Raw genomic sequence first — 14,063 nt, forward strand, 5'->3', positions numbered from 1 at the left:
ATGTCTTCTTCATCATTATCCTTAACATGTGAGTTTATCTGTACTGTGTATGAGCAGACTGCACTTTCTGTTTTCCCAGCTGGATTTTCAGTGGTTTGTCCTCCGTAGTAATTATGGAATTCTGACTTGAGAGTAATGCCTTGAGCAAAGGTTTATGAATTTTCTCCAAAATGAATGTTATTTATAGGCATAGTGTATGGATAACTAGTTCTCTTCCATACAAAGGGTATCCATCGTAAGTTAGATATCTGTACAGAAAATACCAATAATGAAAGGAGAATCTGCTCTGCACAAACACAGGGAAATAAGTATCTCCAGTATTTAAATATCTTAATGTCTTTAGACCTCCTTGCTTCACTGAGCACAAGCACCAGGCTATGGGTCCACCAGAAACATATATGACTATCACCACGGAACCAGGTACCAGGAAGGCAAGAATCATGTCTTCTTCATCATTATCCTTAACATCCAGCATCATGCCTGAAAAAGAGCTGGCCTTTAAGCGTTTGCTCAAGTATTACAAAAAGAAAGAGGGAAGGAAGACAGGGGGTGGGAAATGAATCACAGAAAGCAAAGCTTTGGATGGGAGAAATAGCTTATAAGAAATGAGAAGCTTGACCTGAATTTTGGAAACCATCTCCCTAGAAGGGGACTTGTTAGATAAAAGTAGTCTGCGTGACCGTACTAGTACTTGATAATGAGCTTCTGGAAGGGGAAACAATCTTATTTTTTGGATATCCCTATTGAGAGAAGTTAAGCCACCACTGGAATATGATTGGAAATGCTTGATGGGAACTTGTTGCCTCTCCTGTTAAGCATAATTGTGCTCAGTTTGCGCTTCCAGGCCTCTCACCCGAGATAAGTTTCTGAAGAATTTGTTGCCAAAAGCTTAAAGCTAAAGTGGAGAGCTATGAAGCAAATATTGCCAGATAATCTCCCATCACCATTTTGAGAAACAGTGGGTATGGAAAAGGAGCTAGCAGCAGCACTGTCCCCTTCTAAAATAACAGCTCGTGCTGTAATCAAGGAGAACCAATAATTTTAAAACATTGTAGAATTAGAAGGGAAAATTTAAAAAGTTAAATGAAAATGAAGATGACAACAAGTTTCAAAAACGAGCAGAAAACACGCAATATCCTGGCCAGTTTTCTTGTTCCCTGGATGTGGAACACATGAGTGAAAGTGATATTTAATCTGATGCATGCAAATAACGATTTAAATAGAGTAGAAATTTTGAAATGTGGCATCAAATAAGGTAATATGGTACAATCCAGAGTCCTGGACTGAGGGTAATATCTTAAATTTTAGTTTAAGGTCTAACACTAATTATCTGTGTGACCTTGAACAAGTCACTTAACTTCTCTGAGCCTCAGTTTTATCATCTGTCAAGTAAGGGAGTTGAATTATATGAATTTAAAAGTAGTGTAGAAATATAATTCTACAGTACTGATATGACAGGGATTAGTTGTTTTCTAAAATACATAAATAGGCAAATGTTTTAGTCACTGTAGTCTGTTATAACAAACAACACCAAATCTTATTGCCTTAACAAACTAAAAGTTTATTTCTCTCATGTTACAACCCAATGGCTGACAATGGTGGTGGTGATGGTGGTAGTGTTGGTGTACGTGTGTTAGGGGGAGGGATTTTGCTCCCACACAATTATTCAGAGACCGTGTAGCTGTACCATCACCCAGTACCTCAACCTCCCACCTCTCCTTCCCAAGATCTACATTGAGCCAGCAACCAAGGGAAGGGAGTGTGGAGGATTGTGCTGGAGACAGCTGTAGTAGCTGGGCCTGGGAAGTGGCTATATGACTTCTACCCATACCCCATTGGACAGATGTTCCCATCTAACTGCAAAGGAGTCTGGGAAGTGTAATCTAACTGTGTGCTCCAGAGCAAAAGGAAAAATGGTTTGGTGAACACAGCAGTTCCTGTCACAGTTTACTTTCGTGATCTCCCAATTTCGGGTTCACTATTCCTACCGCACATGGAATACAGTCACTCTGTTCTCAAGGGAGACAATCCAAGGTCCCATCCAGATCAAAGTCGTGATCTCTGAATTACGTTCAGTCTTCTCTATCGGGTCCAGCTGTGGCACTTTGTGGTCTGGTAACCTATGAACTAAAAAAGTTTTATGCTGCGCCCCACCCCCCCGCCACACACACGTAATGGTGAAGCAGGATCTGGGCAACCTCAATGCAAACTGCCATGTGTAAAGGAGAGGGATAGGAGACACAGCAGTCACCAGTCACTCAGCCGTAGGAGTTCTGGAATACCAATGAGGAGACATTATAAAGGCCACCATATCAGCTTTCTATTGCTGTATAACAAATTATTCCAGAATTACTGACCTAGAACAATACCCGCTTATTATCTCACCACTGTGTAAGTCAGAAGTCTGGCTGGGCCCAGCTGGATCCTCTGCTCTGAGTCTCACAAGACTGAAATCAAGGCTCTGGCCAGACTGGGCTCTCACCTAGAGGCTCTGGGGAAGAATCCATTTCCACGCTTATTTAGGTTGGTGGCAGAATTCATTCCCTTGAGGTTGTAGGAATGAGGTCCCCATTTCCTTCTGGCTGTCAGCTGTGGTCCATTCTCTGCTCCTAGAGGCAGCCCACATTTCTTTTCATGCAGCCCACTTCATTTTCAAAGCAGCAATAAAAATCTGAGTCCCTCTCACACCTCTAATTTCTCTGACTTCCACTTCTACCACTATCCAGAGAAAGCCTTCTACTTTGAAGGGTTCATGTGATTATACCGAGCCTGCACAGACGATCTCCCTATTTCAAGGTCAAGTGTACCATATAACAGGAGTGAGATCTCATATTCAAAGGCTCCAGGGATTGGAGTATAGGACATCTTTCAGGGAGGCATTTTAGAAATTCTGCCTATCACAGTTACCTACCTGTGATTAGATCCTGATTCTGCTTTCTGGGAGAAACTGCCATGTGCCATGTCCACTGTTCTCTGTAGTGCTTCCTTGTATATAATCTTCCTTAGCCACATTTCAAGTGGGTATTAGGGAGTCTGCCTTACTTTTTAACATTTTTTAAAAATATTTTTATTAAAAATGCAGCTAGCATACCATATAATATTAGTTTCAGGGACACACTATAGTTATTTAACATTTATATGCCGAAAGAAGTGATCACCACCATAGTAAGTCCAGCAACCATCTGACACTACCACACTGTCACAATATTATTGACTATATTCCCTATGCTGTGCATTGCATCACCATGACTTATTTGTTTTCTACCTGGAAATTTGGACCTCTTATTCCCTTTCACCTTTCCTCCCCTTTTAAATTTATAATTATAGTTGACATTCAATATTATTTTATATTAATTTCAGGTGTACAGCATAGTGGTAAGACATTTATATAATTTAAGAAGTAATACCCCTGACTAGTCTAATACCCTCCTAGCATTATACATAGTTATTACCATATAATTGGCTATATTCCCTATGCTTTACTTTACATCCCCATGACTATTTTATAACTACAAATTTGTACTTCTTAATCCCTTAATCTTTCTCACCCTGTCCCCCAACCCCCTCCCATCTATCACCCCAATAAATCTAGTACCCATCTGACGCCATACATAGTTTTTACAATATTATTGACTATATCCTTTGTACTATACCCTACATCTCCATAACTACGTTGTAACAACCAATTGGTATTTCTTAATCCCTTCCCCTTCATTTACCCACACTCCCAACCCCCGTCTCATCTGGCAACCATCAAAATGTTTCCTGTATCTGAGTTTGTTTCTATTTTGTTTCTTAATTTTGTTCTTTAGATTCCACATATAAGTGCAATCACACTGCATCTGTCTTTCTCTGTGTGTCTTACTGCACTTAGCACAATACCATCCAGGTTCAGCCATGCCGCTGCAGATGGCATGAACCCATTATCTCCATGGCTGAGCAATATTCCATTGTACATGTGTACCACCTCCTTTTTATCCATTCTTCCATTACTGGGATGGACACCCAGGCTGCCTCCACTTCTTGGCCATTGTAAATAATGCTGCAGTGAACATATGGATGCACATGTCCCCTCTAAGCAGCATTTTGATTTCTTTGGATAAATACCCAGAAATGGGATTACTGGATCCTTCTTTGTCTCTTGTTATAGGCTTTGTTTTAAAGTCTATTTTGTCTGGTATAAGTATTGCTACCCAGCTTTTTTTTTTTTTCTTGCCGTTTTCATCAAATATCTTTTTTCATCGCTTTACTTTCCGTTTGTGTGTGTCTTTCAATCTGAAGTTATTCTCTAGGCAGCATACATAAGGGTTTTGTTTTCTCATCTATTCAGCCCTCCTATGTCTTTTGAGTGGAGCATTTAATCATTCATTAACATTGAAAGTAATTGTTGATAGATATGTAACTATTGCCATTTTATATTTCATATTTTTGATATATATTTTTTCCATCTTAAAGAAGTCCCTCTAACATTTCTTGTAATACTGGTTTGGTGGTATTGAACTCCTTTAGCCTTTTCTTGTCTGTGAAGCTCTTTTTCTGCCCTTCGATTTTAAATGCTAGCCTTGCTGGGTAGAGAAGTCTTGGTTGTAGGTCCTTGGTTTTCATCACGTTGAATATTTTGTGCCAATCCCTTCTGGCCTGCAAAATTTCTGTTGAGGAATCAGGTGATGGTTAGAAAAGTTTTCTGTCATTATTTCTTCAAATAGGTTCTCAATCTCTTGCTTTCCCTCTTCTCCTTCTGGTTCCCCTATGATGCAAATGTTGTTACACTTGATGTTGTCCCAGAGGTCTTTTAACCTATCCTCCTTTTTTTTGGATTCTTTTTATTTTTGCTGTTCCAATTGGGTGTTTTATGCTACCTTGTGTTCCAAATCGCTGATTTGATACTCTGCTTCATCCAGTCTGCTGGCAATTCCTCTAGTACATTCCTTCATTTCAGTTATTGTATTCTTTACTTCTGACTGGTTCTTTTTTATGGTTTCTATTTCCATTTTTTTTGTTCTTGCTATCTCTTTGTTGAAGTTCTAATTTAGTTTCTTGAGCATCCTTATAACCATTGTTTTGAACTCTCTCTGGTAGGTTTCACTTGGATTTTTCTGCTGTTCTTTGATTTGGGATACATTTTTTTGTTTCCTCATTTTGGCTGCCTCTTTATGTTTGTTTTTATGTATTAGGTAGATCTCCTATTTCTCCTAGTCTTGGCTGAGTGACCTTATGTAGTAGGTGTCCTGTGGGGCCCAGTGGCAGAGTCTCCCTGTCCACCCCAGCCAGGTGCTCCAGGCTATGTGGGTTGTGTTTTGCCTCCTGTTATAGTTGAGCCTTGATTGCTGTTGCCATGTCAGTGGCTGTGATTGACCCTTAGGCTGACTGGCTGTGGTGTTTGGCCATGTCCACAGCTTATGGGCTGCTGTGTGGGAGGCTTACCCCACTGGCTGGGATTTGCCCCAGTGGGCTCTGGTGCCTGTTGAGACCACCCTTTGTGTGTGCCACTTGTGGGGCTAATTGGGTAGAGCTCAGCTATGGTCTGAAGCCAAGCTCCAAGTATTTTGGTTCTGGGGCCTCTTGGTAAAGGCTCCGGTGCAGGCCCAGGTCAGCCACTGCCTCTGATTGCCCCAGGGTCTACCTGGTAGGAGCTACAAAGTTATCCCCGGTTGTTCACTTCCTGTGCTAAACCTGGAGGCATGTGGGAGAGACCACGCTGTAAACCAAGGATGGCTGCCACCAGTATTAGGCCTGGGGTAACTCTAGCATTTTTCAGACACATTTTTCCTCCTTCAGAGGAGGCCTGCTCTCACCTGCCAACTCCCTTAAGGTTCAACCACTGATAAAGCCTCAAGCAGTACACAAGTTGGGTTAGGCAAGGTCTCAGGGAGTCACTAGAGTGGGAAGAGTTGTAGTCAACAGGTTATTGTGGACTATGGTTTGGTGCCAGTGCTGAGCCTGAAGTGACTCAGCCAAAGTCTCAGAGAACACCAAGACCAGTTGCCACTTGCCTGGGACCTGTGGGACTCTGATAGTTTTTCAAGAAAGAGTGCAATGTGGGAGGGGCTGGCTGCTATCAGAAAAAAGCGCTTCTAGCTGTGCTTGACTTAGATGGGGTGAGGCCCCAGCTGAGTCAGCAGGGTGGAGTGGCAGAGATCACCAGACCAATCAGATTCAGATTTGGTCGTAAGCGTAGGGGGTGGGCTCAACATAGGAAAGATGGCACCTGCCTGCCGGCTACACGGCAGCAGAACCCCTCCCTGGGAAAATGCCGACTGTACTCCAGTCATCCTCCTGAAGCCACACACCTCAGTCTGCCCCGCCATGTGTCTCTGAGGCCCCCCAAGTCACCATCTCTCCACTGGAGCCCAAGGTGAGTGCCTGTGAGCGAGTGAGTCTGTGCGCAGGCCATTTAAGAGGATGTCTGGGTTTCCCATAGTCTTCATCCCACCTGAACAGTCGGAGTCTCCACTGTTTTTCACAGCCAGATGTTGTGGGGACTCCTCTTCCCGGCACCAGTACTCTGGGCTGGGGAGCCTGGTGTGGGGGACGGGGGTCCCTCACTTCTCCATGGCAGAGATATCCCTTCTGATTCTCAACTGCGCCTCCGCCCCTCCTACCAGTCTCGACGTGGCTTCTTCTTTATCATTTTAATTACAGGACTTCTGTTTGGCTAGACTTCAGATGGTTCTCCAGGTTGATTGTTCTACAATTTAATTCTAATTTTAATGTGTTCATGGAATGATGCAGACACAGTGTTTATGTACTCTACCATCTTGGATCTCTCTTGTCTGCTTTACTTTTGCTATCTGCTTTCTGCTGGTATAAGCTTAGTATCTCAAAAGTGGTTTTCTAATTTGAACAATCAAAGGAGTTTTTTGTCAGGGCTTATATTTCTTTGTAAATACAATTCCCTCACAAACTTAAATTTCTGATCTATTTGCTTCCATTTTATTCCATGAGCCAATAATTATACCCCTTATTTTCTCCCAGTCACAATTCTCAAGATGTATTTCTTTGTTTTCTCAGCCCTATGCCCCTCTCCCTATCCCATTTAATGGTGGCTAGTTCATTTGAGATCACAAATGGAACAGCCATTTTCTTAATCTGGTTTTTGCCATAGGGCTAAGTTGATCTGAGTTCAATGGAGAAATTTTCAACTGAGAAGTCTTTTCACTCAAAGCTCTTTTTAGTCTTACTGTTTGGGGTTTAGAAGCAGTCAGATTTTCTAACACTTCAATCTGAGCACTCTCTAGATTTCTTTCCTTTCTGCTTCCATAGCCAATTCTTTGCTGAGTGCTTTTTTTTTTTTTTTACAATACCTTGCCAAAGGGAGCCAATACACGTTCACATACTCCAGCACTCTGATTCTTTCCAACCACTTCTCCTAGATCTCTAGGCTGCCCAGGGGCTGCTTTTCAAGGTATCATGAGTAAGACTTTACCAAATATTTTTGTTTTATTCACAGCATGGGTCACACTATTTCCAGTCCCTGATACCAGTTTCTTATTTCCTGCCACTTGACTGCTAAGCTAGTGCTTCATATTTTGAAAATTTGTTATTGAAGTACTCCATTTCTGATTCAAATGTATGCATTAGTCATGGTAGGCTGCCATAACAATTCCTGAGTTTCAGTGGCTTAATACACTAAAATTTTTGTTTCTTGTTCATGTCGTAGTTGAATGCTGTGAGTGCCTATTCAAAGACTGAGCTTTCACCTAGTGGTTCTGCCCCCTTTATGAGCCTCAGGACCTCAGATGAATCCTCTGGATTTGGCAGGAAGAGGAGAATAAAGAGGGTGTGAAGTATTGGGCAAGAAAGTTTGTTTTTAGGAAACTAGATTTGGAAGGTCTATATTCCTCTGCACCTAGCTGCAAGAAAAACTGAAAAATGTAGTCTGTCTATGGAAATCAGGTTGGTAAAAAGTCAGCAGTCTCAATCACAGCAAGATGTATTAATTAAAAAAAAAAAAATCATAGGCCAGGAAGGTACAGGAAACTAGGCTCAGGAATGGGGAAAGGGAGAAGGCAAGGAACTGATCCAGCCCTTGGGAGGTAGCCCATTGTCCAACAACCCAAGACTGGGGACTTGTGGCTTGCTTCTGGGAGACACTAATATCCAAAGGGTTAGGGCAAGGTTGTGGCTCAGCTCCACAAAATGAGGAGGCATTTAGCTGCTGCCAAAGGTTTGGAAATGTGCTTTTATTTTCAAACTCAGGCACGTGACACTCTATAGTTCAATGCTAGCACACCTGTGTGAGGATTAACAGTAGGAACTGACAGCCAGTGACAACAAATCCAGCATCTCCCTCTCCATTTACTCTGCCAGGCTATACACGGGGAGCGATACATATTGGCTTTGCAGCAGCGGCAAAGTGAAGGTCCTTTTAGAAGGTGACATCAACAATGACACAAACAACACATCACTCCGCAACTGAGAATAAGCACCCAGAGTCCTAGGGCTAAGCAGAAATGTCAGACTTCAGAGGCGTTTTGAGGGGAGCTTTTATTTCAGATCAATATCAGTTGGAAATACAGGGCCTGTTTCTCCCCATTTCACTGCTGCTTTGGCAACAGTTCCAGCTGCTTCAGGTCAATCTTTGCTTTTCAGAAAATAAATACCCATGCGTACTTTTTCAGGAATGCACTTGGAAATGTAGTTACTCTTATGCCCCTTCTTTTCCTCAACCGCCCTTACTCTCAGAGTAGGTTGGGTGAGGGCCTGGTCTCGGAATACTCCTGTAGGCCTTTTTGTGGAGCAGCTGGAGGTTCAGCAGCTCACTGCACCCCCTCTCCTCGCTTTTGTCTCACATGAAAACAAAGGTGGAACCCTGTGTCCAAGTAGGCAATGGGCCAGCTCAGCCTGGTCCTTCTTCAAGGGAGACTGAGACAACATTGCCAGCCTAGAGTCCTGTCTCACAGCCACTCTCTCGAGAGCTCTATTTGAATCCTGTCTTTGGCTCTGAGGGCTTAAATTCCTTCAATGTGTCCGGTCCCTCTGGAAGGGGCAGGGTAAACCATCCATCCATGTCCCCAAAATTCATCTGCCTTGATCTGCACCTCTTTACCTTAATGGCACATCCTTGGTCAACCCTGGCTTGGGCTTCACTCACAGTGATTTTCTAGCCACTGTAAAGGATGCCCCTGTAAGTCAACATGCTGTTTTAAAGTGGGCTGAATCAAGCCCAGTTCTCGAGCTTGGAAATGATCTTGCTAGTTGGGCCTCCTTTCTCTCAGAGTAGACTGAAAAATATTAGAGTAAGTTGAGGCTAATCAAGATGTTATTTTCTTATTGAGATAGTGGTGGTGATGGTATTGGGAAGTATGCAAAATGTCAGCTGTCCCCAGGCTGCTCTCTGCCACCTTGAAGTTTCTCTTGTTCTTTTGACCAACATTTAATGACGCCCTCCCAAGCATTAGCCGCCATGCTAGGCCCTTTCCCAGAGAATGGGTAAGACATGGTTCTTGTCTGTGAGGACACACAAATAAGTTACTGTGATAAACTGTCATAATGGTCAATAATGGAGATGTTTAAAAGAAAGAACAGAGGAGGGTGTGTTCTACGGTGTGGGGTATGGTGGGGAGTTGGAGGGAGGTCATTAAAGCCTGTATGGAGGGGATGATTTTTGCTCTTGGTCCTAAAGAAAAGAGAATGGCAGACGAAAAACTAATGAGTGGAGGAACAGAGCTCTGAGAGAAAACAGGTTAGTTTGGGAACCAGAAATGATTTGGAGAGGCTGAAGGGCCACATGGGGGAGAGGGACTGGAATATAAGACATGCAGTTAGGAATGCAAGTTAGGAAGAGGCAAGTTCGTGCACAGTGGTTAGCGGCAGTGGTTACGAGCACAGCCCCTGGGCCGCCTGCCTGGGTTTGAGTTCCAGCCCCATGATTTACTAACTGGATGTCCTCAGAGAGTTACTGTGGCTTTGGCGCTTCAGTTTCCTTGTCTGAAAATGGGAAGAGTAGTACCCACCTCATAGTGTTTTGTTTTTCTTGAGGATTAAATGAATTAATACCTATATGATACCTAGAAAAGTGTTTGTCTCATAGTAAGTTCTATATGAATATTAGCAAAAACAAACAACATCAACAACAAAACAAAAACAAAAGCAAAACAACCACAATAAAACCCACACAGAAACCAATAGCCCCCAAAATTGTTGAGGGATGAATGAAGGTAGTGGCTGTGCAGGTGGAGCAAGACATCAAATTGAAGATGGGATGTCCTCCCTCAGTGTTATGCTAAACAGTTGGGAACGCTCTGAAACAGGTTTGGGTTGGAAATCCCATTTGAACTGAAGCACTAAGGTGCAACTGCACACTTGTATGTGGGCACACGGGAGGTAAAGCAAACCGTGTCTACTTATTCACCAGAGAGGTGGGTTAACTGCTCTCCATGGGGAGAGCACACATCGGGAATAGACTGTGCTGTACAGCAGCTTAGAATTAACACTTGAAATGGAGACCAGCAAGTTCACCTTTGCAACCATGAGTTTTCAGTGGTTTTCAAACATCTTAAATCTACATGGAGAGCTCATTGCACAGGGGTCTGGTGACTGCCCCAAACCTAGTAAGAATCTGTGGGTTGGCTTTATCCAGAACACACACCCAGAGCACAGGTTTGGAGGGTTGTTGGCTTCATGCACATGGTTGTTGGCGTGCTATGTGTATGTGTGTGTTGTGTGTGTGTACAGATGCATATATATTAATTCACATCTTCCCATTTCAAGCACAGAGCTAATTTCAGCCTAAATATTTTTCTGAGAAACCTTTCCTACTTCTGTAAAGACAAACTCTGATTCCAAAGCGGCAGAAGGAGAGTCAGTGAGAATGAGATGGGAAATGGGAAGATATTCATGTTGTGACTCCAAATTCCAGGCCTGATCCTTGGGGTCAGAGTTAGCCATTAGGCATAATTCTTCCTGATTTCCTTTCGTGAAGAGGGAAACACCTTCACTCCCCTGCAGTGAAGGAGTTTTAGTTTTCCTGGCCATCTGAGCCAGGGGCAGGTGACCTTCCCTTCCGTTCGAGTCCCTTGGTGAAGGTGACTTCTTCGTCCACCGGCTGCTTTTCCAGGGCAGTCTTGTTGATCCTCCAAGACCATCAGTGACTGTTTATGAACAGCTCCCACAGAGGTGCCCACTGTGAAAGAGCCCCTGCTTATTTCCCGATGGGCTGGCGGCAGTGTGGCCACACCCAGGCCTCACAGCACTGTACTTGGAGAATGGGCGGTGGTCTGTGCTGGAGCAGGGCACTGGCTGGATGTCAGGCGTCCTATTGCTCTGTAGGCTGCTCATGCTGCAGTCCTGAGCTCCACCAGGACTCCCTCTGGGCTGCCGAGCAAGTGGATCTCCCAAGGGGCTCATCAGCCTGCTCCACACAAGAGTTATAGGAATTGTACAGCCCCAGCCCAACAGTCAGGACGAGCATTGCTGCGGCCATCATCCAGATGACTTGCCAGTGCTGACACAGTTTGGGATACATGACTTGTAAGAAACGAACCAATTCTTCAAGTTTGCTGTCAAATGGAAAAATAGGGGGCAGGTTTAGTATAGTGGACACATCTCTGATGCCCAGACCCATAATTCTCTGCCCGGAGTACCTTCCATGCTGTCTAGACCAGTGGTTCTCCAACTCAGCTGGGTATAGAGTCGCTTGGCAGCAATTATTCAAAATACCCCAGCTCTACTGAATAAGAGTCTCCAAAGGTATGGTCTAGAAATCTCTGGTTTAAAATTCCCCCCAAGTGATTTGGATGCCACCAGTCCATAGACTCGATGTTAGGAGCTACTGAGCTAGAACACACATGAATGGGCGAATGATCTGTTCACAAGATGGTCATGATATCGGAGCTCTCCTAAGCCCAAAGATACGAGGTTGTCCTGACCCCTCTGCCCACGCATCCAACAGGACCAGCATCCTTTCTGTACTTCGCAGTAACAGTGATCAGTTTCGAGTTCGAATCTTTCTCGGCCTCCATGCTCAGATGCATAGTCTGTTGTCCTCAGTTCCACATCTGACTATGTCCAGTGTGGAAGCACTGTGCTAAACTCCTAGGAGACTCTTGATGTCAAGCGATAAATAGTGAGGAACAAGATCAACCTCAAGAGCTCATTTCAAACCTTTCCCAGGGGCAACCAGAGGACTAGTAGCCTCCAGCCACCTCTGCGTGGCTTATTTAAGATGTTTTCTCAACCCCATTAATCTTCATTCCCTAATTTTCCCCTCTTCCTCTTTCTCTTCACTCTCTATACTCTTTTCTTTCCCCTTTCCACTCTCTCTTTGCTCTCTTCCTTCCCTCCCTCCCACCTTTCTCTGCCTCCAGTTTTTGTCTATTTCATTCCCTTTTTTCCTCTTCCTTTCTTCCCAGTTGCTTTTCAACGCTTCCACTCTCTTTATGGCCTAAGGAAAAGACATTTGGTCAGACGACCCGCTTTAAGAGTCCATTCTTGGAGCTCTCTGGAGAAGCCCTGGACACATTCATTAAGCTAGAATTTCTTCCTGTTTCTAATCCCAGATCTATTCTTTTTTTTTTAATGAGAATACTGAGGATCTCCCAATGGAGGAGGTGAGAAGTGACAGAGGGGCTATCTGACTATCTCAAGGCTCACACAGACACTGAAATATGCAGGCCATTTGCTGAGACATGGAGATCTCTGCTTCACAGTTAGGAGAGAATAAATGCCTTACCATGGTTGGAATGACTCAACAAATGCCCTTTAGAAAGGGACCACGTGCCTATCTCAGATGCTAGGCTAAGGCACTGATTGGCTTCTTTTCCATGTGGGAACCTTCTGCTGATCATTTAAAGAACAATTAAGTAAAGCAAAACAGTGGGCACATTAGCCAACGTGAAAATCATTGGCTATTTTCACAACTGTTGGGAAGGGAGAGTTTGGAAATGGAAGCTTATTTTCTTTCAGCTCTATTTACATTCTTTAGTTTCTATTTCTATATTATTGGATGCTAAAATGCAGTCTTTCTTTTGGGCTGTATTTCTATGCTCAAAACAAGCTACCACAGTAGGGAGAATCCCACTCTAGCACCACCCTTAAGTGGGACTGTAAAGGAGGTGGTCAAGGTTTGGCTTCGTGACCCTTAGTTGGTCCCCCATTTCCAACCTATTATAGAGGTTTAGAAATAGAATTAGATTAGAAATAGAATTTCTTTGGAAATCAATTTTTGGTTGTTCTGAGTTCTACCCATTCCTCCATCGGGAGGGGTAAGGTTGTTTCCCTTCACCTTGGCCTAGAGGGAGAGGGGCTTCAGGGATGCTGCTTAGAGAACTCAATATATTGCAGGAAGAAGACCACAGTGGCCTGGTGTGTGACTCACACCTGAGAACGCTGAAGCACAAGAATCTTGCTGAAGTGCTTTGTGGCTCAGAGTAGGGGGCCGTGATGGGGAAAACTATCCCCACACCAGTAGTGGGCCAAAGGTACATCTTTCACCTTAGCTGAATGTAGTCAGGTGAAGGCCTGGGATGTCATCGGTCCGGCCTGGAAATACTACCTAGCAGCTGAACAATGAAGGTATACTTCCAGAAGCCCAAGGACCAAGAGAGGCATTTTCAGTAACCAGCTGGAAGAGATGCATTTATCCTAATAAAGGGACCTGCAGCTGAGACAGCCTCAGCAATGGCGTGAGTGTGTGTGATGCTGGCGTGGAAGGAGTTGTTTTCTCTGAAGGTCCCATAAAGTGCCATACTGAACAAAGTCAGAAAGACAGCTTTCAACCCCTGCCAAGGCCTGGAGCCCAGTCACAATAAGACCAGTCAAGTAATGCCTTTCCGACCCCTAATCTGGATTCCCTTTCCCAGGGTTAACCCCGGAGAGGCCAGACACTGCGTTAGCACAGCTGGGGTGGAGAGTAGGAGTGCAAGCAGGAGATGGAGCGAGAAGCCATGCTCTCCATCCCCACTGCAGGCTTCTTCCTGAATCAGATCACAGCCAGCGGAGGAAAGATGCTTTAACTTTATAAGATGTTCAAACTTTTGACTGTTTCCGGGAACTGGCCATTTTAATTACCGAAAGGAGGTTATTCTTGGCATTTAAACTTGACCAGAGTACTTTCGTTTCCT

At 43.9% G+C, this 14,063-nt stretch overlaps 1 protein-coding gene and 1 long non-coding RNA gene across 13 annotated transcripts in view; one reads left to right on the top strand and one right to left on the bottom strand.

Annotated features, from left to right (window-relative positions):
• Window positions 1-14,063, top strand: part of LOC141572234 (uncharacterized) — a 78,962-nt gene that overhangs the window by 43,480 nt on the left and 21,419 nt on the right. The gene's annotated exons all lie outside the window — the stretch shown is intronic.
• The window catches only part of IRAG1 (inositol 1,4,5-triphosphate receptor associated 1), a 108,889-nt gene continuing 102,990 nt past the window's right edge, over window positions 8,165-14,063 (bottom strand). For all 12 annotated transcript variants that reach the window (XM_074335980.1, XM_074335978.1, XM_074335987.1 and 9 more), the window contains one exon: window positions 8,165-11,501. In XM_074335980.1, the coding sequence (XP_074192081.1) occupies window positions 11,258-11,501 (244 nt within the window). In that variant the 3' untranslated portion in view covers window positions 8,165-11,257. The remainder of the gene's footprint in view (window positions 11,502-14,063) is intronic.

This window comes from Rhinolophus sinicus, linkage group LG06 (assembly GCF_036562045.2).
Source record: "Rhinolophus sinicus isolate RSC01 linkage group LG06, ASM3656204v1, whole genome shotgun sequence".
Classification (NCBI taxonomy): domain Eukaryota; kingdom Metazoa; phylum Chordata; class Mammalia; order Chiroptera; family Rhinolophidae; genus Rhinolophus; species Rhinolophus sinicus.